General features: G+C 58.8%; 3 protein-coding genes across 4 annotated transcripts; 2 read left to right on the top strand and 1 right to left on the bottom strand.

The window, feature by feature from the left end:
- ADGRG1 (adhesion G protein-coupled receptor G1) lies at window positions 1-12,611 on the top strand. 2 transcript variants are annotated; one of them, XM_063333975.1, is made up of 14 exons: window positions 1-157; window positions 5,937-6,024; window positions 6,535-6,966; window positions 7,466-7,589; window positions 7,666-7,810; window positions 7,895-8,023; window positions 8,266-8,382; window positions 8,926-8,971; window positions 9,340-9,440; window positions 9,521-9,636; window positions 10,228-10,502; window positions 11,116-11,227; window positions 11,493-11,761; window positions 11,931-12,611. In XM_063333975.1, exons 2-14 carry the CDS (start codon window positions 5,985-5,987, stop codon window positions 12,050-12,052), a joined length of 2,028 nt encoding a protein of 675 aa, XP_063190045.1. In that variant the 5' UTR covers window positions 1-157; window positions 5,937-5,984; the 3' UTR covers window positions 12,053-12,611. The 2 variants fall into 2 exon arrangements, with proteins under 2 accessions (XP_063190045.1, XP_063190044.1); XM_063333974.1 differs by having other exon boundaries at window positions 6,535-6,990.
- A 678-nt stretch (window positions 12,612-13,289) lies between these two features.
- Window positions 13,290-19,030, top strand: ADGRG3 (adhesion G protein-coupled receptor G3). The gene is given in 14 exon segments (XM_063332574.1): window positions 13,290-13,349; window positions 13,351-13,468; window positions 13,964-13,993; window positions 14,082-14,241; window positions 14,324-14,441; window positions 14,999-15,139; window positions 15,225-15,347; window positions 15,431-15,470; window positions 15,556-15,656; window positions 16,117-16,229; window positions 16,380-16,663; window positions 17,207-17,300; window positions 17,769-18,055; window positions 18,499-19,030. Coding segments are annotated over 14 exon segments (1,785 nt in total). The 3' UTR covers window positions 18,615-19,030.
- Window positions 19,031-19,750: 720 nt separating this feature from the next.
- Window positions 19,751-25,195, bottom strand: LOC134514862 (uromodulin-like). The gene is made up of 8 exons (XM_063333179.1): window positions 25,138-25,195; window positions 24,466-24,633; window positions 23,489-23,694; window positions 22,733-22,893; window positions 21,920-22,171; window positions 21,097-21,256; window positions 20,514-20,658; window positions 19,751-19,851 (listed from the first exon to the last, which is right to left on the bottom strand). The coding sequence occupies exons 1-8, from the start codon at window positions 25,193-25,195 to the stop codon at window positions 19,751-19,753; spliced, it is 1,251 nt and encodes a 416-aa protein (XP_063189249.1).
- Between the last annotated feature and the right edge of the window lie 978 nt (window positions 25,196-26,173).

The raw sequence follows: 26,173 nt of genomic DNA, 5'->3' as shown, positions 1-26,173 counted from the left end.
CGGGGCGGGGCGGCTTGGCTTCTCCCGCTGCACCGCCACCGGCCCCGCTGGGCTGGGGCGGGGGGGGCTTGCAAGGTGCCGAGCACAGAGGTGGCGAGCGGAGCCGAGCGGTGGCGAGCGGAGCCGAGGCAGCGCGCTCGGCCCGATCCGGTCACAGGTAATGGGGGGCGGCGGGGAGCGGCTGAGCCGGGCGAGGGAGAAGGAGCGGGGTGTGTGTGTGTGTGGTGTTTGGGGTTTGCTTTTCGGGCTCCCAAAGGCCGCGGTGAGGGGCGCTGCCCGGCACGGCCTTACTAGGGAGGCTGGAAGGGGATGCTGCGGGGTCCTCGGTGCGGGAACGGATCTTCCCCCCGTCCCCCCCCCACCCCGGGGGCCAGCCCAACAGGACTGGGAGGGCACTGGGGATCTGTGTAGCTGGGACTGGTGTTACTGGGCAGCACCCCGGGGTGTTCAGCCAGGGAGGGAGCGGGCTGGCTGGCTGGCTGGAGCTAAGGGGTGCTCCGTGGGGGGATTTGGGATGTCCCCCGCTCCGGTAGATACGGGGACATCTTGCCTCACCGTGCCTTAGTGGTGGGTGCGATGCCCCTGTCCGGGAAGGGCTGGGGGGTCCCTGCTCGTGGCCATGGCGTGAGTTGTCCGGTGGAGCTGCCATCCCTGCTCCACGGGGCTTGCCCTTGCCTCCCCCGCCACCCCTCGCCCCTGCCCCAGAGCCAGCCTGAATTCCTGGGCTGCGGGGCCACAGAGCCCCCAGCGCCGCCTGGGCCCAGCTGCTCCCGGCTGCTGCCGATGGCACAGCCAAGCCCTGCGAAGCCACCGCGCCCTGCTGCGGCCGCCACTTCCCACCCCGGGGGACCCACCGGGACGCCCCATTCCTCCTCCTTTTCCCAGCATCCCCGCAGGACCGCCGGTGTGCCTCAACAGGGCGATCTCCCTCCCCCTAAAGTGCCTGTTGCGGGGATTCCTCCCGCAACATCTCAAGCTTGCCGCTGCCGGTCCTGGGACGCCACTGCAGGATGTGGGATGCTCTGGGTGCTCCATGCCCGCAAGCTGCCTCTCCAGAGGGACCAGCAAAACCCAGTGAGGCCAGCTGGAGAATTGAAATGAAGTCTCCTGGAATAACCTCCTGGCGACAAGTCCAAATAAGCTGTTGAGGAGGGAAGGCAGCCAAAGCTCATTTCACGGTCTGAGGGCTGCAGTAACCCCCCTCCAAGCTGCACCGCCAGCGGGGAGCCAGGAGTGTTTTGGAGATTTGGGGGGGTGGGGGGCAAATCCTTTAAGCCCAGGACTGCAGCCACGGTGGGTTTTGCCGTGCCCCTTGCTGGGTTTGCAGCTCCCATATGAATTAAGCCAAGGCCTAAAAATGCTGCATACTTGGTTGCGGTCCAGCTCTTAATCCTACGGCCCCGGGGGGCTGCTATTTGCAGAGCAACAGGTTTGCAAGCAACTGCACGCTGCCGGGACGGGGACCCCGGGGCTGGCCGGCCCTGCACCTTGAGGTGGCACCCGTGCGGTGTTGGAGGGACACGGCCCTGCAGGGTTTGCAGACAGGCTGGGTGGCTTCTGGCGTGCCAGCGCCCGGTGGTACCAGCTGGGCAGCAGCCTGCCAGCGCCTGTTTTTCGGCAGAACTCTGATCCGCCAACTCCTTTCCCATCAGCTTGCCAACAGCCGGGGTTTGTCAGGGATCTGGGGCCAGGGGGGGCGGGCCGTGGCCTCTTACCTGGCTCCTCGGGTGCTGCAGCTTCATCCTGGCTGCACTTGGCTTTTCTGTAGGTGGGAAAAGCCCCCCGGGACTGGGTTCATCCTTGCTGGGCTCCAGGTTGGCTGCTTCCCATGCCAAATGCCTGGGAGCCGCATTTGGGGTGGTCCTGGGCTGCTCTGCGCTGCCTCGTACCTCCGTTCCCCAGCACCCGTGGCACAGGCAGGCGATGGGGGCCTTGCTCATGCAGAGTGGGACGGGACCTGGGAGGGGACGGGGTGTTTTGGAGGGGATTTAAAACCCAGGAGGCTGGTTTGGGTGGGTGGAAGGTACAAACTGACATGTGCAGGAGGAGGCCGAGGGGTTGCTCCCGAAGAAGGCTGAGCAGTGGGAGTGCACCGTAAGGACGTCTGCCTGTACCCCCCCCACCCCCCCCACCGCCGCGCCGAGGCTGGTGACGTGGAGTTGGGGTGCCATGGGAGGACGACCCGCACCGCTTTGTTCCCATTTCTCGGCACCCCTCAGTTTGCCGCAGGCGTACCCGCTCCTTCGCGGAGCGTTCGCAGCCCTGCCAAAGCCGCGGGCTTCGCATGCTGCTGAGCCGAGCGCCGTGTTGCCCAGGCACCGGAGGAGGAAGCGCTGGTTCAGTTGGCTGCAATATTTCTGCCTGTGGTGGTTTTTAGAAAATGGAAGTTTTCTTTAATTTTGAACATCAAGACCCAGCTTTAAGCAAAACCTCCGTCTCAAGAGCCTCAGACGCCGGTGGTCTGCCTGTGCCAGCCTCCCCTGGGCTCTCCCCGCGCCTGCTCGGGAAGGGATGGTTGCCAGCGGCTGGCGAAGGGTGGATCTGTGCCGCTCCCATAGGAATCTTTGTCTAGGTCTGGTTTTGTCCCCGTTGGCAAAGCTCAGCTCACGGGTGCTGGGTCTTGTGTGCAACCCCACGCCCTGGGAAAAGCCGATCCCGCGGCACAGGCTCGGCACGGCGGGGCTGCCGGCGCGGCGCAGCTGCTGCTCAGCTCCTTGGGCATTAACAGTGGCGCTTGGGTCAGCCCCTGCCGCCCACCGGTGACGGGAAAGGCTCACATGCCGATGGCGTGAATAACGGGCAGGCTGGCCCCTGCTCACACAGGCCACTGGCCAAGGACAAGGGCACTTTGTGAAGCAGCCGGGTGACCGACGCTGGGGCATCTCCTCTGCGGGGGCCGGGGGGGGGGTCCCCGCTGGGGTCCCCACCTCCTCGGGTAGCTCTGTCCCCAGTGCACGTGGTCTGCGGCCCCTGCGGTGGAGGCTGGTCGCGCAAAGCTGTTCTGCGTCTTGGGGAGCCACGTCCTGGCTTGCCTCTCTGGTGCCTCAGTTTCCCCACCTGGTTCCTGAGTTCTTGCGTGCGTAACAGGCTGGCAGGTGACGGGCTGCACACTCGTTAGCATCTCAAGGAACAGAGCGTCACCGTATTTTTTTGAACAGACCTGGAAGGAAAACAGGGATAAAAGTCCCTGGATCTCCCCGTTTCCGGTGTTTGTTTGAGGTGTCAGACCATCTTCCCTTCTCCTTGGGAAGAACATCACATCCAAAAGCCATGTGCCACGTCCAAAAGCCATTTGCCACCTCCAAAACCTTAAATACCTGCTGCCAAGTCACCCAGGGCAGTAAGGTGATAGTAAACACCAGGCTTTTTTTTTTTTTGTGTGTGTGTGTTTGTTTGGGTTTTTTAGGTTGTTTTTTCTCATTTGCCTCCAGGTTTAGAGCCCATAATATTATTCCTTGGCTTTTCTTTCTGAGACCAGCGTGTTCTTTTAAGGGTGATGGGAGGATACAACGCGAGGCTCGGGACTGAGCTTCCCTCTGTGCGGGCAGGGAGGGAGCCTGCTCCTGACTGCGTAGCCCCGGCAGGTGCCTGCCACCTCCTTTTACATTATCTGCCTGATTTGGGGGCCAAACTAGGAGGGTTTTTTTATGCGTTATTGTTCTTGGAGGAGCTCAGCCCCCAGGCTCCAGCTGAGGCAGCGGGTAAAACCATCCTGGCCAGGGGATGATGGAGAGGAGGTAGGGTCAGTGCCGAAGGGGGGGTCTTTGCTTGGTCACCGCCATAGCGCGGGGCTTTTGAAGATGGATGTCACTGGGGAAGTGCCCTTGTGGCAGTGGGGACATGCAGCATCGCTGGGTACCCGGGGGCGGTGATGCCGTGTGTCCCTGCTGCCACCCGAGGATGGGAAAACGACGGGGCAGGATCCAGCCCCGGTGTGGGCTCGGTGCATCTTGCTCCCTCCCCAGTGCTGCTTAGCTCTGGCACAGATGGGAACCGCGTTTTCCCGCTGTGAAACCATTTTCGGGGGATTTTCTCTCGCTATTGTTCAGCTCAGGAAACAGCAATCGGCGTCGGGGCGACCGGGACCATATAGGGCTCAGAGGGGAAATACCAGCTCCCACACCCACAGCCCTGCAGGCATTGCTGGTCCTGGTTGAGTAACGTCTGAAAGGGGCTGATCCTGTCCTCCGACCACCCCAATAAAATCCCAACGGAACCAGTGCAGCGGGACGGGCCGAAGCCTCGTTGGAATTCAGCATTCCCCATCCAGAGGGGAAGCTTTACCGGCATGCCGGCTCTGTGCCATCATGCCACGGTTGGCGTTTGTATGTTGCTCCATTGCTTTTAAGCAATCCAGGTGTTTCCCATCACCACGGGCATTTTGCCACCCCGGATCCGTGCTTTTCAGGCGCACGCGCATGATTCCCAAGCATGTGGCAAGGCACTGGGATTCCAACCCCGTCCACATCCAGCTACTGCTGCCAAGACCTGCCTGTGCCGTACCTTCTCAGCCCACACCGGGGAACCTCGTTAGCCACACACTCAATTATACCCATGGCAGCAGGTTAATTAACAACCCGAAGCTCCCGTCTTCCGGTGATAACTGCTGCAAGAAGCAGACAGGAAGGGACGGTGAGTGGGCTGTGCCTGCGGTGATGCACCAGCGCAGGATGTGAGCTGGATCTGCGCTGGCTGGAGAAACCTCCGGGAGAAATCCGTGCTGGTGGGAGAAACTTCCTAACAGCGACACTGAGTTTTCAAGCGAGCGGTTTTCCCCCAGCCTTCCCATCTGACAAACCTTGGGTGCCCGGGAGAGCTCACCAGCCTCTGCAGGCGATGCCGGTGGGTGCCCTGGCACCCTCTCACAGTGAACGAAACACCGTTCGGCCCCTGGGTGCGTTTCCAGAAGGATGCTTTGGGAGCGGCACGGGAGTGGGATGCAGTGGTGGCAAACTGGGTGCTGGCTTGGCTTTGGGCATTGACAAGCGTTCGGCTCTGCCGCCCGGTCCGGCAGCCCCCACCGATGCTGTCCCACCCTTGAGGGGGCTTCCGCTGGTTGCCAGACCCTGTCAGGATGGGTCCCACCGGCCTCCGCCGGTCGCTGGGGTGACAGCAGGGTGAGGAGGAGGCGAAGCTGGGTGCACCGCAGCGGCGCTGGCGGGGCAGTTCGCAGCACGGGGAAGGCAGAAAGCATGATGGGAAGGAAGGCTGGGGCCGGGCGAAGCGTGCGGGTGTGGCAGCATCCCTGGGGTGCTCAGCGCTGGCCCGGGTGCAGGTCACAGGAGCCCCAGCTGCATAGAAAGACAAAGAAAAGGGTCGTGGAGCAGAGTTCAGGATGAAGGGATGGGGAAAGTGGGTGCGGAGGGTGTTGCCCGGCTGGTTGCGAGGGGCAGAAGGGGTTTGGCAGCCGTGGTTGCTGTGTCAGCATCGGCAGGGTGAGCCAGGGAGAGCCTATTATTGCTGAGCTGAAATGATGGAGTGGTTTGCAACATGCCTGGCTCCTTGGCTGATCTGCAGGACCTGAAAGCACCCAAGAAAATAATTTCGGGGCTTGCGAATGAGGAAACCACCGTTTCCTTCTGTTCTCATTGCTGACGATAAGAACCCATGGCCAGAACCGAGAGGTGATGCAGGGAGCGGAAGAGGGGACCCCTTCCGTGCTCAGTGGTTGGCAGTTGGTGCCTGTGCTGGGGCGGTGGGGTGCCCTCCCTTGCTGAGAGCCCGGGGACCCAACTGCCGGCCTCTCTCGTCCCTCCAGCCCGCAGCCAGGTGGGTGCCCGCTGCTCGTGGCTCCTCCTGGTGGCAGAGGCACCAGGGAGCTGGCCGTGACACCAGCCCTTGTCCCACCAGCACAGCCTTTCCTCTCCATCCCCTGACCCCATGGGATGGGTGATATTTAAATATTCAGGTGGCCCCTTTTCTTTGTACCCTTCCAGGCTCTGCTTTCTTCTCGGAGGCTCAGCCAAAGCAGAGAGCTGCCTGGGATGAAGGTCCTCCTTCTGCTCCTTCTCTCCCCCCTCCAAGGTAGGCAGTTCCCAGCTATGTCCTGCCCTGGGCTGGTGAACCAGGTTTAGGCCGCTGGACATAATCGGCAGCCCCAAAAAATTGGCTGGGGCCATGGCTTCCACAGATGTGAAACATCTCATGGGCTGACATGCCTCTGGTGGGGTCCCTGGGGCAGAGTAGGTCTTTTCCAGAGTAAGGAGATGATCTCCATCCATCCCTTCTGGAGGTGGAGAGCTCCTCTGTCGGTCTCTGCTGACACTGGTGGTGGCACCTAGGAGAGGGTGACACCAAGAGATGGGAAGTCCTGCTGCCCCAGGAGCCTCGGCTCCCCAGCAGAACCTCCCAGCATGGCCACGGGGACATCGGGGAGGTAGCTGGCATCACGCAGCCCATCCGGGACTGGGTTGGGATGGCTGGGGCAGAAAGCCTGACGTGCCACACACGATGGCTGCCACGGGGGTGCAGTGTTCGCCAGGGGTGGCCGCCCCTCCGGTTGAACCAGCGTCTCTGTGTGTTTGTGCACCGCAGGGGTGGGAGCCAGCAGCCACCGGGAAGAGGACTTCCGCTTCTGCGGTGACCGAAACCAGACCCAGAACAGCTCCGTCATCTATGAGCACGGCCCTGCCACCATCTCCATCGAGAACACAGCCCAAGCGCTGATAATAAAAAGGCCCTTTTTGCCAAACAGGAGAAACTCTTACTACAAGTACAGCTTGCCCCCTGCTTTGGGCAGGTACCGCTTCTGCGTCTACTGGTTCAAGGCCAACAGGACCCTGAAGCTGGCGTACGGGAAGCAGAGCTTCATCCTGGGTGGGGACCCATCCAGCAGCATCACCCGGGGGGAGGAGAGTCAGAAGACTGAGAGAACCAGCACCTCCATCTTCAACGTGTCCTACATCTCAAAGGGCGGGAAGAACACGTCCCTTGACAGTGCATCTGAATACTTCTTCCCTTGTAGAGGCAATTACTTTAACGAAATGAAGGGTTCGTTTCATCCCCAGCTTGTTCTAGCCATCAGCAGAGCATTGGTGGTGTCCCAGTATATGGTATAGCGTGATGACGTGAAGACACAGCTGAAGGGTGATGGAAGGGGACATAGGTTTGCTTGAAGCAGCCTAGAGGCAGGCCTGGTACCCAGGCTCCCTAAAGATAACGATGGAGTTTTTAATGTGTTTCATCCCTTGAAATTGTGGGCCTTGAGGTCTCCAAGGGTCCTGCCTCCGCTGGTAGGCACCTAGCTAGCCTCAGCCAGCCTAGTCATGATGGCCTTGGGGGGGAGCTGCGCTCCAGGCGGCAGAAGCCCTCTGGGTTGGGGGTCTCCATCAGCTTCCTGGGCTTGAGGTCACTTTGAAGCCCTCTGCTTTCTGCTCTCACCGGGGCTGTGCCGGGTTGGTTCGGGGCACGGGGAAGCTGGCTCTGCCTGTGCATCTCACGGCATTTCCTTTCATGTGTTCATCAGCCTCTCCAGAGGGTATGCCCATCTGTGAGGAAGATGTGGAAGAGCAGCTCACCGCCTTGGAGAGCCTCATCGCTCAGCCCCTGGCGCCAGCGGTGGGAGCCACGGAGCAGCAGATGCTTCGGCGGTGAGTTCCCATCTTGTGCCGTTCCTGCTGGTGCAGTGCCTGCTGCATCCTGCTCACTGTGCCCCTTCCCTGACAGCAAACTCGGGGAGCTGGAGAAGATGTTGGCCAAGGTGGGGCTCGAAGGGCAGAACCAGACCTTTGGGAAGGCCACCGTGCATGCGACTGTACTGAGGGTCCAGCCCACTCAGGCTCAGCATCTGGCCTTTGCTTCCCAAAGAGAGGTGGGTCCTGGGCAGCCTTCCCTCCTGGTCTTGGTCCACCAGCATCCTCTCCCAACCTCTCTCCTGATGAGTCTCTCCTTGCAGGAGGGCGGAGAGGTCCATGGCTTCGCAGTGGACCTGCCAAGCAGCCTGTTCATGATGGCGAAGGAGAGGGAGGACTGGGTAGAGCACAGGGTGCTCCTCATGGACATCAACAGCCAGACCATGTTCCAGGTAATGCCAATGCACGTGGCATGGTGGGGTGGCCTTGCCATGCCAGGGGATACAGTGGTACAGGCCAGCAGGGATTCCACCTAGAGCAAGGTGCTGGTGCTCGCTTGGAGAAGATGCTTCAAAGACGAGCTAGAAGCTTGACAGGGAAAGAGGCATGGGACCTCCTTCTTGGGGACTCTCACCTGCTTTGTGCCTAGCAGCAGTCCCTTCCCATGCTGCCATCGCCTCCTCTTCTCCCACAGGATGAAAACAGCAGCCACGTCCTGGGTGACAAGGTGGTCGGCATCTCCCTGGTGGACACGGTGGTGGCCAATCTCTCCGACCCAGTGGTCCTCACTTTATTCCACGACCCGCTGCCGGTAGGTGGGGAAACAGCCACATCGAACCTGGTCCCACCAGGAATGGAGGGGTAAGGAGGGCTCAGGCTCTACCAGCTTGGAGAGTGGTCACCATCCAGCAGGTCCATGCCCTTGGCCTGCCTGTACAGGGTCTGCCGTGTCTTCTGGGACTGTATCACGATCATGGCTTCGCCATGTGCACTGGTGGTGGCGCTGCCTGCTCCTGCCCAGGAGATGCTGCTTTGCAGATGTGTTGCCTCCAGCCCAGTGTCCAGGGCTGGGGGACACTATGAGTTACACAGTCCTTTGGCTCAGGCCTGTCCCTGTCAGGTGCCTGCTCAAAGCTGAACCCCTTGTTTGAAAAAGGGGACCTGGGAGGAAGAATCTGCTCTGTGAGCTGCCAAGAGAACAGTCTCTGCCTGGAGCCCGCTCCCATGATACGAGATGGTTTGTCTCCAGGGACCATCTCACCTCCTGCCCCATGTTCTCCCCTATCAAATGCGCTGGCTGGGCAACAAACCCACAGCTGCATCCTGATCAGGGCCTGTGGTTTTCTCATTGCAGAGGAACATGACCCCGCTGTGCGTCTTCTGGCGGGAGGACACCACCGGTGAGTGCTCCTGCACTTGGGTGTGAAGCCAGGCACTGCCTTTGCTCCTTTAGCAGGGTACCGCGGACCTGCTGATAGGGGTAAAAGCTGCTCTGCACCTCCCTTCCTCGCTCCAGCTCCATAAACCTTTCCCACGGGGTTGACATCAGATTTTGTCCTCCATAAGCTAACCTAAGAGCTTTCTGCCTCCCTGGGGATGGGTCCTCATGCTGAGAGTGCTATCGGAGTGTACGTGCTTGGCCTGGGACAAGCTGGGACCCCCGCTTTCCGCCCCTTCCCTCCGCCGTGGATACCTTGCCCTGAAGATCCGCAAACCCGAAGCAGGTGTTCTTGTGGCTCACTGGCCGCTCTCCCTTTCTCTTGTGCAGCCAGCTCTGGGAGCTGGGACAGCTACGGTTGTACCACGGTGACGGGAGGCAGCCAGACGGACTGCAGGTGCAACCACCTCACCTACTTTGCTGTGCTGATGGTGGGTAGTGCTTTTCTGCAGCTCCCTACACCATTCCCACCAGCTGTTCTTCCTCACCATGTCTTGTTCCTCCTCCTCAGGTATCCTCCCCAGAGATCACCTACATACACAGGGATTACCTGAGTATCATAACGTACATTGGCTGCCTGATCTCAGCTTTGGCATCCATTTGCACCATCTTCTTCCTCTACTTCAGGTATGGTCTTACAGGTCATCCCATGCTCCCTGTTTGCATCCTGTCCATTGCCGCTACACCTGGGTGGGCACAAGCTCTCCAAATGCAGTTTGTGGCCTGGTGAGGAACATGATGAAGGAGCCATTCTTGAAGAAAAAGGAATTCTCCTCTCCGGAAACCACCCCCTTGGGCAGGTCTCCCACAGGGCGTTCAAAAACACCGTCTGTTCTCAATGATTTCAGAAAATCAGGTTGTTGTAGTTACGGATCTGGCAAGCAGAAGCCTGCAAAGATCTTCTCAATGGCTTGGTGGAGAGCATGAGTGTCTTCTCCTGAGTCATGTTGCTGACCCTACGTGGATGATTCAGAGCTGAAATGAGGTCGCTCCCTACCCCACAATGGCCTAGACCTGAAATGCAGGGTCAGCTGCAGGGACCTGAATTTGCATGTGTAACGGGTGGTCCCACCTGTGGGGTTAGGGTCTCAGCCCCTGACGCCACCAGAGGGTCTCCTGGCTCTTCTGGCGTGGGCGAGTTGCCCCATGCGGAGCTGTGGGACACCGAGGATGCTGGCCAGGCACAGTGGTGAGGTCTCCTCCCCCTCGCTTTTCCAGGAGCAAGCAGCGAGACCAGATCACAAGCATGCACATCCACATGAACCTGCTGGGTGCCATCTTCCTCCTGGATGTCACCTTCCTCATCTCCGAGCACTTGGCTTCCAGCAGCAGCGAGGCAGTCTGCAGAGCCGGCGGTCTGTTCCTGCACTTCTCCCTCCTGAGCTGCCTCACCTGGATGGGCATCGAGGGCTACAACCTCTACCGGCTTGTGATTGAAGTCTTCAATGCCTACCATGACCACTTCCTCCTCAAGCTCTGCCTGGTGGGCTGGGGTGAGCATGGGGGAGGCAGAGACACCCTGAAAGCAGGGGAACAGGATGGAGGGGCAGCATGTGTGGTGCCTGGATGGGGATGGAGACATAGTTGGGGGGGAGCAGATGTCTGAGAGCAGAGGCGTGTCTCTGTCAAGAGGCTCGGTGGAGAAGGAGACTCAGTGGCTGAGAGCAAAAGCTGGTGCTAGAGCAAGGGTAGGTCACCCAGCAAGGGAGGCACGTGAGAGCCACTGCTTGGGGTCTTTAAACAGTAATGGGATGCTCTCTTTCTGAAGGAAACATCCAGGACAGCCCAGAGAGATGGGCTTGATGCACCAAGCACCCATGCATCTCTGCTGTGCTTTGGGCAGGAGGCCGTGGTAGGAAGATCTCATGATCTGTCGTGGCATAACATTCCACGACCCTGAGAGACCCCTGGCTGGGGTTGGAGCATCACAGCTCTTTCCCATGGCTTACCCCAGGTGTCCTTTTTGCATGCTCCGTCCTCGGTTCCCCCTTGGGCGGGAGGACATTGGTTTGTGCTCTATATGGGGAGAACGGGGCAACAAATCCTTCCGGAAGGACTGAAGGCCTGGGACTAGGGTGGCTGCTTCACTCTGTTCTTGCCACCCAGGACTCCCTTTCTTCTGTGTGACGCTGATCTTCCTGGCTAGCTGGACGAACTATGGCCCCTTCTCCATTCCTATCTACGAATCCGTTGGTGGCAAATCCACCAACGCAACCATGTAAGTCATGGGAAATGTCTTGCTTGGTCCCTGATCTTAGATAAAGTCAACTGGCTAAACCTTCGCCATGTCCTACAGGCTTTCCTTAGCCCACCTGTGGCTTTTCTGGGGCTTCGTGCGGGGTGGTGGTGGGGGATCCCCCCTCCCTGTTTAACTAAGCTGGGTGCTGGGTTTGCACCGCACTGTCCTGCTTCCTCCAACCCCTCCAGCTCATGTCGCTGTGGGATGACACAGCATAACCCTTTGCCCTTTCTCCTCCCTCCAGATGCTGGATTACGAGCCCCCTGATACATAACGTCGTGAATCTGGGTTTCTTCAGCCTGGTGTTCCTCTTTAACTCAGTCATGCTGGGGGCCATGGTCCGGGAAATCCTCCGGCAGAACAAGAAGGGCCACAAGCTCAAGCACGTCCTCGCCCTCTTTGGGTTGAGCATCCTGCTGGGCATCCCCTGGGCACTGGTCTTCTTCTCCTTCACCTCCGGAGTCTTTCGCCTCGTCTCGCTTTACATCTTCACCATCATCAACTCCCTCCAAGGTGAGCCTGGGATGCTGGGTTCCTCCAAAGAGCACTGGGGCTTTCATGGGGTATTGGTGGGGTGGTGATGGGTACGAAAGGAGCCATCCCTGGCAGGCTGGCTGGCTCGCTCTTGGCTGCTGTTGGTTCCTCGAGGAGGTTCACCCACCCTTCTTCTCCCCTCTCCCAGGTTTCCTCATCTTCCTCTGGTACTGGACCATGGTGCTGCAGGCGAGGAAGTCCCCTGACTCGCAGAGCAGCTCTGACAGCGTCAAGCTGCAGCCCAACAGCAGCCAGAGCCACTTTGCCTGAGCCCTGCAATGGCTGTGCCACGCCGTGCTGGGGCTCCCCGCATGGAGGACAGCCATGGGAAGGACCAATGCCGTCCGCTTTGCTACTGCATCCACCTCGTAGGGCTGCTAGGAGCCCAGGGACCCGCAGTGGGGCCTGCCCCCCTTGCCTCTGCCGGCCCCCTCCCCAGTTTTCCTACCCACCGCACCTCTCCAGGCAGCGGCGCATCCCTCGGCTTGGCGTCCTTGGGGCAGGAGGGCAGCAATGCTCACCTGTACAGCGGGGGCTGCAGAAAGTGGAAGGGGCAGGGACAGGGTCCCCAGTGCCTCTGGATGTCCCCTCCTATGCCTTGAGGCCAGTGTGGGAGAGGCCCCATCTTCAGCCCTTGCTGGTGGTCACTGAGAAGTGAAGAGAGAAGTCCCCAGTGAAGACACAATAATTCTGCCCCTGCAGCATCATCTAGCAGCCGAAATAATCTATTTTTGTTATTTTGTTGGATGTCTATTTTTGAATGGTGTAGAAGTTTAATGAGCGCACCTGCACACCAGACTTGTGCCTATTAAAGTTGTTCCCACTCGGAGTGCGGCTCGCTGGCGTCTCTCTGCTGGGCCCGTTGGTGGGCTTTCCAATGGGATCTGTCCCTTGCCTGGGGTTGGCCCATCCTCGGGGCAGGACCCCGTGTTTCACCCTGTAGGGTCCTGCTGAGCTGGGACCGGTAACGGCGCTCCCAGCAGACCACCGGCACCCCGGTGCCATAGGGGTCGGGGTGATGGAGGGGGATGCTGCGGCTCAGGAAGCTGCCGTAGTTTCTAGGGAACCATCACTACCCAGCAAAGAGGGAGGACAGGAATCCGAAGAGAGAAGCTTCTCAGGATGGGAATCGTGTCTCCATCTCGCCAGTTCCCCTTCCAGATGATGCTCTGCTTGCAGCTCATCCCCCCTCTGCCTGGCTCCCAGCTCCCGGCTGGGGCATGGGGACATTCCTGGGAAGGGAATGTTTTTGCTCGCGGCAATGCCCGGCAGTGTACCCCGTTTGGGAGAGGGATGCCCTGACATGGCACTGGGCTGTTGGGGGACATTGGCCAAGGATTTGGCAGGACTGGGTGGGGAGAAGGGTAAGGAAAAAAGCCCCAAGTCAGCTGGGGGAAGCAGCCAAGGAGGAAACGATGTGGCTCTGACGGTTATCGCTGTTGCTGCGAGCTGGGGCAGGAGGTTACTTGCCAAGCCACAGGAAGGCGTGAGGGTTTGCAGAAGGGAAATGAGGACACGGCCGTTGCCTCAGGAGGAGCTGCAAGCCCTGGGGGAGCCTGGGGAGGAGCAGAGCCGCCGGGACAAGGGGAGCAGAGTGTTGTGGGAGGGCTGGGGGTGACCAGGAGACCCCACGAAGCACCATGAACCTGCTCCTGGGCACCATCCTGCTGCTGCTGGTGCTGCCTGGTAAGTGGCGGGCGAGGGGGACGCGGGCACCGCAGATGCATGTGTGTGTGGGGTGCATGGGCTCAGGGGGTAGGTTTTTCCATGGGAAAGCATTGACCCAAAGACCACGGCAGGTTTTCACCCTGGAACGTGGCCAGGCCAGCAGGGAGGGTCCTCTCTGGGATGTGCGGGGAGCTAGCAGAGGTGAGCAGAGCAGGGGGTTTCGCTGCTGGGGGCTATTCTAAAACCCCGGACCAGCAGCCCAGGGTCACTTCTGTGAGCCACCCCGTGGGGCTGGGTGCAGTGATGTGTCAACGCAGGCACGGTGGCTTTGCCTCCACCAGCCCAGACGTCTACCCAGCTCCCTTCTGAAGCCTGTGTAACCCTAGGGCTGCTCCTTTCCACCCTGCAGCTGCCAGATTCTCCCACCTCCCGCTTCCCCCATGGGCAGGAGGAGGACTGATCCTAGATTTTGGGGTTCCCCCCCCCGCATTTCCCTATGTGCTCTTCTTCCAGATGCTGCCAGGGAGCAAGAGATCTGTGCCGGTGAGTGATCCCCCCATCCCTGCCCTCACCCCCGGTGCCCGCTGGGTGCCATGGGGCCCAGCGGTCACTCCGCTCCCCTCCTCCCCAGCCCTGGGGCGGCGTGACAGGAACTGCCAGTGTTGCAACATGACGGTGGAGTTGGAAGAGCGAGGCGATGGGACCCTCATCCCCGACTTGCCCCGGCGCTGCCTGGAGCTGGGGCACTCCAGGAGCCCCTCTTGTGCCTGCCTGCGGGGGTGCTGGTTCAGGTAGTGGGCGGGGATGGCCACGGTGGGGTCTGGGGGCTCAGCCCCCCGTGTATCCCAGTCCCACAGCCCTCCCACCCCACAGGATGCTGGAGTTGGCAGGGCCAGCTCTGCGCAACAGGCTGGCCGGGCTGAAGGTGCTGCTCCTGAACATCAGCAGGGCTGTCACCCGTGATGTCCTCATCACCTTTTCCCCCACAGAGGTGAGGTGCACCCCTCTCCTTTGCTCAGAAGGTCCCACGCTTTCCAAGCAGCCCTCAAACCCTGCCCTCGGGGCTTAGCGTGCCATGGCATGCTCTCCCTCCACCCTGCTCCACCATTGTGCCATGGACCCACATCAGCTTTAGCATCCCTTGGCAAGGAGTCACGTGAAATGGTGCTTGGGAGGGAAAAGCCATCCCTGAGGAGCAGTCCTAGCAGCAGGCGGGAGGGGGAGGAAGTGGAGGAGGAATGTGTGGGACCTTGCGCCTCCTGCCCATCCCCAGGCTCTCCCACTCTCTGGATGTCCCAGGGGACCACGTCCCATGGGGTGATGGGGAGTTGGAGCTCTTCTGGGAGCTGCTCCCAGCTCTGTCCCTTCACCGCTGGGTGCTGGGGGTGAGGTTCTCCCCTTCTGCCTTTGGGGCTTCCGCTGATGTTGCTGAGCAAAACCCACCCGGGAGGGTTGAATCTGTGCCCTGAGCAAGGTTGGTGGGTCCTGAGCAGGGAGGTGACACTGCCAGCAAGCAACGCCCCCGGCCCCAGCTGTCCTCCACCACAGGGCCCTAGGATGCCAAATATGACAGAGAAGGGGAAGGCAGGCAAAATCCAGCTCCCCAGAGAGATGTTCCAGTCCCTGAGCAGCCGGACAGTGCGCGTGGTGGTGACGGTCCTCAACATCCAGCAGCTTCACATGTTCAAGGTAGGAGCTGGCATGGCCGGCACCCCTCCAGCCACCAGCACTCGCTGCCTGCCGTCTCAGCTCAGGCAGAGCTGCTCCCACGCAGGAGGTCAACCAGACGGGGCGGGTCCTGGACAACACTGTGGTGGGCATCACAGTGGGAGAGACGAGCATCTCTGGGCTGCGGGACCCTGTGCAGCTCACCTTCGCCCATGGGCAGCTTCCCCCCGTAAGCTAGCTGTGCCCTCCCTCCACCTCTCCTCCGGTGCCCCTCACCGTGGCGTCAATTGATGCTGCTCTCCCCCCTTGCAGGGTGTCACGCGGCAATGTGTCTTCTGGGATCTCAGCAAAGGTACGGTCCTTGGTGGGGCTGGGCGTGGGGCCGGGTGCAGGTGCTTTGCCCAGTGTTCATGGCCATTGCCCTGTCTGTGTCGCAGGGCAGGCAGGAGGCTGGAGCATCAGCGGATGTGTCACGCAGCCTGGGGACAAGGGGACAGTCTGCTCCTGCAACCATCTCACCTTCTTCACCCTCCTCCTGGTGACAATCCCACTCCCCCCAGCTCCTGCTTCTACCCCACCTGCACTGCCTGCCCCACCTTGGTGGCCCCTCAGGTGTCACCAGTAGCTGCACAGGGACAGTTATAGCTGCTCCCAGGCAAGCCCAGGTCCCAAAATAAAGCCCAGCCCCAGCTTAGGAGGGCAGCAGCAGCTCAGCAGAGCAGGTACAAGGTAGAAGCAGCCCCCAGCCTAATGCAGGCTCTGGAGCAGCAGGAGGGTGCTCATGGTGGTCCACCATAACCTTCACTCATCCCTCTCACCACCCCAGGGAGCATCTCTTCTGAGCCACCACCATCCCACTCCCCCATGAAGACCTTCTGGGGGGACGAACGAAGGGCTTGCGTGGGCTCCTTGTTTCAGCCCTGTGGCTCTGGTAGCTGCAGCTGGGATTTTTATGTTGGACCAGGGTCTGTCTAACCCAATGTGCACATGTTTGGCAGAATCCAGTTCTGGACAGGTCCACGGCACAAGCCTTGATGGCTGTGGCCACTGCTGGCTGTGGGGTGGCCATGGCTTTCTCCATCTTCACCATCGCCTTCTGCATCTTGTTAAGGTAGGATGTGCCAGCAGCTCCCTGAGGACTCATCAGGCTGGGAGAGATGTGGGGCAATTCTGGTGCCTCTGCATGAACCTGCTGCAGTATGGCATGGGGTCCTGCTCAGCTGTGACCCCCGCCTTGTCTGCTCTCTCTGGGGATGCTCAGGTGCAGGTTCAGGCTCGAGGAGACCCTCCGCATCAACCTGGGGCTGCATGTGAACCTCGGGGGCAGCCTACTCTTCCTCAACCTGGCCTTCCTGCTCAACAGCGGGCTCTGCAATGGGACCCAGCCATGGACCTGCAAGGTCCTGGGGGGGCTTACCCACTACTGCCTGCTCTGCTGCTTCACCTGGACAGCACTGGAGGGCTTTCACTTCTATCTCCTCTTCGTCAAGGTCCTCGGCACCTACATCCACCACTACCTGGCGAAGCTGTGCCTGGTCGGCTGGGGTGAGCACCACCAGCCTGGGCAAGAGCCAGGGCAGGGAAAGGAGGGGGGCAGTGGGTTATGGCCAGAGGGGGAACAGGATGGTGCAGTGATGGGCAGAGAGCGCGCAAGCCCCTGTCCTGCCCGCAGCTCTTCCAAATGCCATGGTCAGGGCTGGGAAGGGTTTTACATGGGCTCAGTGCACCAAATTCCGAGCAGCATCCGCAGGCACCCTCCAACCTGCTGGGGACCAGCCTCCTGCTCATCAAGCACTTGATGTCCTCGGGGGTCTTTGTTCACCCATTACCAGCCTTCTACAGGCACCGGAGCAGATAATCCTGCAGAGAAGTTAGGGGACACCTTGAGCCTTGCAGCACTGTCCTTCCCTCTCCACATCATGTCCCAGCAAGTGTTCTGCCCCTGGCACTTGCGCAACCTCAGCAGGTCCCTAAGCCCAATCTTCCCTGAGGTCGGCACATCCAGGGCCATGCAGAGACCCTAATCTGACCACCTCACCCGCTGCTTGCCTTTCTGGCCTCCTCCACATGTGTCCCTTGTTCTTCCAGGCTTCCCTGCTCTCATCGTGGTGGTGGCAGGAGCCATCGGCAGCTACGGAGAATACCGCATCCAGACCGTGGACCACCAGGTCATAGCTCGCCTGTGCGTGCACCACCGCCCACAGGGCTCAGGTGGCCCTTTGGCACGGGGAGCGGTAACCCTGGTCCTGTGGGAGCGCAGCGGCAGGGGATTGCGCCCATCCTCCTCGTATTTACGCCACGCTTCTGCTTCCCTAATTACGATTACAACACAGCAGCTTTCTACAGGCGTGGTAACCACCACCCACCACCACCACCTCCCATGCCAAGCCTCCCTGGTCATGCCCACAGGACTCCCGGTCATGGAAGGACATCCAAAGTCCACCTGGAGCTTCCCCAGACTCCTTCCCAACTAAGCAACACGAGGGCAGCAGATCCTCACCACTGTCCCCCCTGCTTCATCCTGGCCTTGGAAAACCCCACCAGCACGAGAGTGTCACTGCATCCCCAAACACATCCACCTGGGGAGGGTCCCATGGGTGCTGCCAGGGCTAGGAGAGCTGCTAGAGGCACCACGGTTGTCTCTTTTCAGGTGCTGGATCACTTCCAAACATCTCCTCGTGCACTACATCACCAACTGTGGCTACTTTGGTCTCATCTTCCTCTTCAACATGGCTGTCTTCGGGGTGGTGACCCAGAAGAGCTGCTGCCTGCAGGCCACGGGGGCTGTGCAGGGGGACCGTAAGGCCTGGAAGGTGGCCCTGGTGGCAGCAGGGCTCTTCTGCCTGCTGGGAGCCACCTGGGCCCTGATGTTCCTCACCTATGGCACCTCCTCTGCGCCTGTGCTCTACATCTTCACCATCCTCAACTCTCTCCAAGGTCAGGGCTGGCTCTGAGATGGGCTCTCCGGGGGGGTGGGGAAGATGGATGAGGCAGGAGCCAGCCTGACAGTGGGTTGACCAGGGGTCCCAAGGCACCTACCCAGCACTGTCACGCCCTTCCCTTTGGCAGGGCATGTCAAGCAGCAGGTCCCAGCCACTAGCGTGGAGTTGCTTGTGCCTCCGAACCACATCCACTCCACTGGGGGTGGTTTTCCCCCAAGGAAGGCATTCCTCAGCAGAGGAACAGGAACATTTTCCACCCAGGGCATGTCCCAGCCAAATGGCTCATCTGAAGCACAGGAAGACCCTCCTGCAGGAGCAGGAGTGAGTTGGGGGAACCCCCTGGAAGCAGCAGGGAAGTGCTGGCAGTATCCCAGCAGGATGCCTCCCACCATCTCCAGCTGCTGCTGCTGCTGAATGTCTGCCTTCCTTTTCCTGCAGGAATCTTCATATTCATCTGGCTGGTTGTCCTCTACTACCCAAAGACAAAGGAGACCACTGGTTCCCTCTCCCACATCATCAGACATGACAAAACCGCAACAGTCTCCCAGGACTAGCTGCTGGTGGACTTCCCTCCCTGCCTGTGCGTGCACCTGCTGAGAGCAAGCTTCAATCCCAATGGATGCAGCTTTTCCGTGGAGGACAAGGGCTCGATTTACCCTTCAGCAGGCATGATCCACCTTAGCCAGGCTCTTCGGTTTGGCTTTAGTTCCCTGTGGCCTACCTTGGGCAAGGAGCTCTGGAGGCATCCCTTCTGCCTAAGTAGCTCCAGGCTGCGGCTCTCCCATGGTCTCGAAGTGCCCCTGATCTCATTCCTGAGGGGACCTCACTGGGATGAGAAGGGAAGCCCACGACCCACCTGCCTTCAGCCAGGATGGAGCCAGCCCCCTCTTTGCTAGAGATGGCCCTTGGTGCCGGACCAGCCCAGCGTAGATGGACCTGCCGTTGGAGGTGGGAGGATTGACTCGGGAGATTCTGGTCCAGGAATTCAGGAATTAGCAAAAAAAAAAAAAAAAAAAAAGAGAGAGAAACTCCATGAGCTTCTTTACAATACGTCCTCTCCAAATGGACCAGAGCCGAGCTCTTTGGGCAGTGATCTGCTGGACGTCCCTCCTGCAAAACACCCTCTTTTTCTTCTCCTTATCTGTATTTTAGTATTAAATCTCTGCCAGCTGTCCGAGCACAGCGGACTTAGTCTTCGACGCTTACAATATTGTTTGTTGTTTGCTTTACATTAGGGATGTATTTATAGGCAAAAATCTTGCTGGCAATTTGCCATGAACAGAAGGAGAAACCTGTTTTGAAGGAAGGAAGAGCTCTGCATGGATAGGTGTATACACCCACAGAGCAGCCCTTTCTCTGCTCACGCTGCATCTGTCACACACAACCACGCCAAGTCCAGCTGTGGTGGGCAAGTATTTAGCGTGGGTACCTCCATCTTCGCAGGCGCCTGGGTGACCCTCTGGGGAGCAGGACAGCAGGAGGAAGGAACCTCCCATCCCTGGGTACATGTTTCAAGTCTAGAAAGCCTGGGCCAGAGAGGGGGATGAGAAGGTCCTAGGAATGCGCTCTGTGATTCATCCTTCAAGCACCGTTGGCATCCAACCGTCACCTCCTTCCCCAACAAAACCCTGTCAAGAAACAGGCAAGAACTTCTCTGCCACTGTCATGTTTATTTGGAAGCAGCCATTCTCTACACTGTTTGCCGCCTCGCGCTGACGGCCGCAGCAGCCGCGGTGAGCACACCAAGCGCACACAGCAGAATGAGGGCCCCGGGGAGCCACAGGTTGGGTCCTGCTGAAGGGGAGAAAGGTTGGTTACGCATCTGGGTGCCCTGAGCCAGCGCTGAGCCCTGGTTGGGGGCAGATTCAGGGGAGGTCATCTCCTGTGAGGGGTAAGACCCATTGGAGCTGGGGGTGCTTCAGGTCCCTAAGGGCACTAACAGGACTCAGTCACCCCAACTGGCCTCACCTGGGGCCTCCACCCACACCCGCTGCCCAGGGGCTCCATTTAGCTTGGCATTTACGCCTGGTCTGAGCTATGCTGTAGGTGGGCTTGCCCCCAGCCTTGGTCCCAGATTGCTGCTTGGATCTCCTGGATTGACCTCGGTGCTCAGAAGGAGCCTGCCATGCTGGGTTGATGTGGAGGTCCAGCGTGAAAACCCAGCCTTCCTCGCCTGGGGTGCTGCACCGACAGCTTTCTGGCTCCCGGTCCCTTCCCACTCAGCCCCCCTGCCTGACCCGACCTGTGCCTGGTCCGGAGCCACTCACGGAGAGCTAACCTCTCTGTGCTGGGCTGGCTTCTGGAGCACGCTGTGCATGGCCAGGACACCTGAAAGACTCCACGCTTCTGTGCGGGGCAGTGATTTTAGCAGCCCTTTTTAATAACACGGCATTGCCTAGACAGTGGCAAGGGTCTGTGAGCGGCTCCTGCCCTCCCTGGAGGGACATACGTACCCCCCAGGTCCTGTTGGTCAGCCCTGGAATGGTGCGTCTCTACTCCCAAGGAAGGAGCAGCCAGCAGGTGGATGGGGCCGTAGGAGACAATCTTACTGTAGTCATCTGTCAACGCCCGCTTACTCCTCCAGTGCCTGGGGCATTGCTGTCAACAAAGCCAAGGGACGGGTGATGGGACCAGAGAGCAGGGGAGAAACCCACTCCGGGGGCCAAGAGCTGTCCTGGTGGTCTCCCCCCGTCAGAGGCACAGTTGGGGCTGCAGCCTGGGAGCAGTCCAGACCCCTGAGCATGAGAGGAGCCGATTCCTGAAGGACCCGAGCCTGCTCCTCCCCAAGTCCTAGCATAAACCTCTCCTCCTGCAAAGACCCAACAGACAGAGGGAAGAGGTAAAGGAGCTCTCTGGTGAATTCAAGCCCTCGTACCTTTAGTTCGGGTTGCTGGAGTGAGCTCCTGCTGCTGGGAGGTGTTTATTGTGTTGAGGCACCCGAAACCAGAGCAGAGCCCCTTCTCCAAACAGCAGGCCAAGGGAAGAGAGGCTCCCCTGCCCGGGCAGGGCATGGTGCAGGCCGCCGGGAGAGCTCACCTTGGCACAAGGCTCCGGGCTGTCAGTGATACACAGTCGGACACGGCAGTGCAGGAACACCTCGGGGTAACCAACAAACTGAAACATCTGGAAGCTGAACTTGGCGGCGGTGCTCTCTCCAATAGCATTCAGGTATGTCACTGTTTCATCGTGGGGACACCTGGGACATGATGGCTGAGTCAGAAGGTGGTAAACGAGGGGGAGCATGCCAGCCTGGGACACCAAAGCACGCAGGGACTGGGTGCAGGCCCCAAGATTTGCTGAACGGGACTGCTTCTGTCTCGGTGCTGGTGGGGGTGCCTGTCCTTGGCACCGTGCATTGTGCCTAGCTCAGGGAGGAGGTGCCACCAGCACAGGGCCTGGCTCATGTCTTGCTCTGTGGGACCCCAGCGGCTCTGCAGGGCTGGAGTGAGCCTGACTGTGGCTCCTACTTCCCAAATATCCACATTACTGGCTTTAGCTTGGCTGCAGCCAGCTCTAATGCAAGCTTTTCAGCAGATACCTCTATGCACATCCCAGCAAGGTGTCCCCTCTCCCTTCCTTGCCCTTTTCCTCCCCAGCTGGCCAGGAGCGATGCTAGAGGGAAGGCAGAACTATTGGCAGCAGAGCCGGCTCAGGAGACCGAGCTCAGTTCAGAGCAGTTGGGGGGCTCATCTATGGGGCTGTTCCACCTATTCAGTGATGATGTCCACCACAGGTTCCACCTATGATGGTGTCATGGCTCATTGCTCCCTCACAGCAACCTGTCCTTAGCACCCAGCAAAGAGACACAATTGTGCTCATGGTGCAAGCAGACCAGACGTGCTAGGGGCACTCCACTCACCCCTTCTCAATGAGCTTGTGCCGCACATCCTGGTAGGGATCAGCACCTGGCGTGGCCCAGCAGTCCTCAACACTCAGCAGGTAGTATCTGAGGTGGTGCTGTCCTTCTCCTTCTATCTTCAGAAGGACATAGAGCGTGTTCATGATGGGGATGCCCGTGGTCGGCAGGTGATAGGGCTGGAGGTAGGAGGGAGTCTTGTACAGTGTCATGCTGACGTTGAAGTGTCCTTCTCTGACCATGAACTGCACCAGCCTGAGAGGAGAGGAGGAGAGCTCACAAGCAGAACAAGAAGGCAGGAAGGATGAAGCACGAGTCAGGCCACTGGCGCAGGTGCAATGACTCTGGATGCGCCTCTGCTCCTGGGTGGAACCTCGTGAGAGCCAGGCCCCGAGCTGCCCCCCAGTTGTCCCGCGCCATATGTGGATGCAGGCAAGGAGCTCCAGGTGTTCCCACAGACCTCTTGGCCAGTGAAGTCTACAAGAAAGGCAACCCAGGGAGTCCTAACCTGCACCTCCACAGGGGCTGGTGGGGGCATCTTCCTGTTCCCACCCTTTATTTTCTGGCTAGCTGGTTTCAAGCAGTGAGGATAGGAGAAAGATAGATTGTGCGTGCCCCACTGGCTCTATCCTGGGCCCAAACCTTGTCTTGAAAAACTATGTTGGGAAGAGAAAGGGAGACACTCTGATGTGGCATTGCTCTCAGAGCTCTCTAGTGGCTCCCCAGGGCCTTTGCAGATCATCTCATTGAAGGCATCTATTTTTCTGCAAGCTCATAGATACCATGTTGGCAGCAAGATGAAGAGGGACCACTCACTTGTCAACAGCAGTGAGAGCGAAGGGCAGTTTCACCACCTGCTCATAGGCATAGATGCAGGAGAAATGCACCTCCAGCTGGAAACTCCGGGAGATCATACCCCCACGCGCTTCCCGCTCTGACTCAATGATGTTGGAATACGACACGTGGGAGTTGTTTTGCTGGAATGACACAGAAACCAAGTCTCCAGACCATGTCTAAGTCCATACACAGAGCTCCAAGCTCCACTTCAGATGGTGCAACTCAGCTGTAGCTGCTCCAGGCCTCCTGGATGTCTGCTGGGGTGCTGCTCAAGTCCTGTGTCCAGGGGCTACTGGCAACCATCACAGGAGTAGGCAGGAGTCAGCATAGTGACCACAGGTGAGAGCCCTTTTGTGCAATGCAGAGCTGGAGCACTGGTTCCTCTGCACCCTCCCAGACCAATGAACTGAGTGAGGGACCAAGGGTCTACAGCCAGGGCTGCAGAGCTCAGAGGATGCTGCCAGAAAGCTGAGGGCTGTTATCAGCCAGTATCAGCACAGTGAGACTTCCATGCTCTGCTGAATAAGACAAGATGTGCTGCCAGCAGGGGTTTGGTGGAGGCAGAAGAGCTTTCTGACAGCTTCCAGGGAAGCCTTCCAAGGGGAATGAGAACTTTACAACACCTAGATATAAAAGGAAAAGCCTTTGGGGCTTCCCCTTGCTGTCCCCACTCAGCATGTCTGCTCCTCTCATGGCTTCAGAGCTGAGAGCAGAGAGGCCCTGCTGGATCCTCACCTGAATTACTGATCCGCAGGCAGTGTGGTTTTCACCCGTGAGAATGGCTGCAAAAAAAAGCTCGCCCTCTTCTTCCCTTTCTGAGACCTTGCATGCCCGGTTCTTCAAGTGGACAAGCTCCTGAGGAATTTTCAAGTGTTCAAACACCTCCTTCCTCACCATCATCTTCATGTGCTCTTCCTTGCAGGCCAACTTCAGTACCACATCTGGGGGAAAAAGCGATCTGCAATAGCAATAAGGAAGAGGCCTGAAGGAGCCCTAGGTCAGCTATGGGATGGCACAGTCCCACCGAGCTCAACAGACCCTCAGCCCAGCCTTGTTGGAGGCTGCTGGTACGGCTCTCCAGAGACACTGGGCAAAAGACCTTTGGGAACCTGTGGAAGTTAACGTGGGTCTGTCATTTTGTACTGGTTGCCTAAGACCTGCACAAGTCCATGGCTGCCGCTACTCTGAACAGACACAGTCCTTAAGCTCAAGACATCAAAGGCAGATGTCATGGGTCTGGCCCCCTTCAAGAGCTGTCTACAGAATCACTGCAGTCTGCCAAGGGCACCAGGCAGGGACAGTGATCCCCACTTCCAGGTGAAGAAGACACAGTTTTTGGAGTGTCTGTAAGGAGCCTTCACTGCAGCTGTGCTGGAGTGCATGTGATTGTGCCGAGACTGTGAGGCACCTGTTCTCTGCTGCCCTGGTATGGCTGCACCACGGCATGGCTTCTTGACAGCCAAGGCTTCTTTCTTACAGGAATTAAGACTTTTGAGGAGGAAGGAAACAGCTTGTGACTAGGTCTTGTACCAACATGTAGTCAGGATATAGTGGCAGTGATGGTGGAGAATGCACCCGAACCAGGAGCTGGGACGTGCTCCTGGAGCCTGCAGTGAAGAGCAGTGGTAACACCAGTGCACTGTGCCCATCACCCTTCCCTCTGGTGCCCCTTGGACAGACTGGGGAGGGCTCACCAGCATCCCCAGCCCTACCTTGACATAATGCCCCTGTGAAGCCTGGTTTGCAGCTGCAAACTGGTCTGTCCTCCATCACCTGGCAGTCCCCCTGATGCCGGCACGGGTTTGGCAGGCAGGCGTCTGGGCTCCTCTTGAGACGGAGGGCAACCCCTTGCCTCAGGCCATGCGGGCTTGCCAGCTCACCTGCTGCAAAGGAAAGGCGAGAGAGCTGAAACACAGCAAGAATATCTCCCCAATGTGAGATACGAGTGAACTTGCTCCACGGTGTGAAGCCCTGCCCAGCTCACACGGGCTGAGATCTTTGCTTAGAGCCACAGCAAGCCCATCTGAGGAAGAACCTGCCACCTTGGCTCGCGTGGGAGGATGTGACTGAGAGCCTGGGAGACCTCCTCAGCATGGCCGTAATCTGGATCAGGGCTACGGAGCCTGCCACCAGCTAGCAAGGAGAGCAGCACGTCACAGCACCTCTGCCCTTCTCCACAGGTTATATACCATACACAGCTGGGATGGAGAGTTCAAGGTTTCTGCCTATTTTGCACCCCAGTTCCTGCCCCCACCCCCCCACCCCGAGCCCTGTTCTGTTGTGCCCCTCTTAGGAGCCTTCAGCAGTGTCCTGAATGAGGAACCTGGACATGGATCAGGTGAGGGTTTGACTTCTCCTTTCTATATTACCCATCTGTGACTCACTCTTGTTGCCTTCGCAGCCAGCCAGGCAGAGGGCAGAGACCAGCAGCAAACATCTCATGGTCCTTTCCTGTAGAAACAGGCAGGCTCTGGGTCACTCAGGTTTTTTAGAATGCTCCGTGGAGATGTTTGCAGTCATTCAGAAAGAGCCAATCCTCACGCATAGGCACAATAATTTCTGTACTGTATTTCCTCCAAAAACTCTAGGTTCAATGGCACAAAGTCATTTCCCATCCCAAAGGGCCAACACCTCCCTGCCAGGCTAATGCAAGGGTCAAATGCTGTCCTGAATTTGGGTAGCTATTCCAGAAAGAGAGGGTAAGAGAGGGTGGGATGCACCAGACCGTGGACCTGCAGGAATGTGCTGACAGTGACAAAGCCAGTTCAGTAAGAACAGGCACTTTGAGTAAAATCACACAGCTGAGGCACCAGTCCAGGCTCCCTGAAGAGGAAAGGAGTTTCTCTCTTCCCACTACAGCTCTTTTGAAGAGTTAGGATTTGCAAAAGGATCCTTGCTTTTCCAGTAACCCATATCCATAACAAGGAGACAACAGGATTAAAAAAAAAAAACCAAAGCCCTGAACACAACTAAAATTAATGCCACAAAGACACAGATTAAGTTGATCTCCCCTGTTAGTACAGTTAATGGATTTCTTTAGGGAAATTAATGGCACGGTGCTGGATGAGCCCTGTACGCTGGAGTCTCCTTAATCAGAGATGTGAATGTGTATCAGCCATGGCTGGCAGCTGGAGCGATGCTCTGACACCCCTCTGCCCTGCAGAGAGTGGGACAGAGCCAATGCCAAAAGCCCCACTCTGCTCCAGCAACACATCTGGTCTGGCAACAACCCCCTCCACCCTGCCCCAAGTGGCTGCGACTACCAGACCTCTGGACAAGGAGTGTTTATTCCCGGCTCCACTCCATGCTCGCTGCAGCAGTCCTAATAGATCCCACCAGCATCAAGATCTCCCCTTGTTCTCATCCCACTTACCATTGCCAGGCCACTCTATGCTCCTCCACCCCTGGGTCGTTCTCGTG

The sequence above is a fragment of the Chroicocephalus ridibundus genome, chromosome 4, assembly GCF_963924245.1.
Source record: "Chroicocephalus ridibundus chromosome 4, bChrRid1.1, whole genome shotgun sequence".
NCBI classification, from domain to species: Eukaryota; Metazoa; Chordata; class Aves; order Charadriiformes; family Laridae; genus Chroicocephalus; species Chroicocephalus ridibundus.
This window is presented reverse-complemented; position numbering and strand designations above follow the sequence as displayed.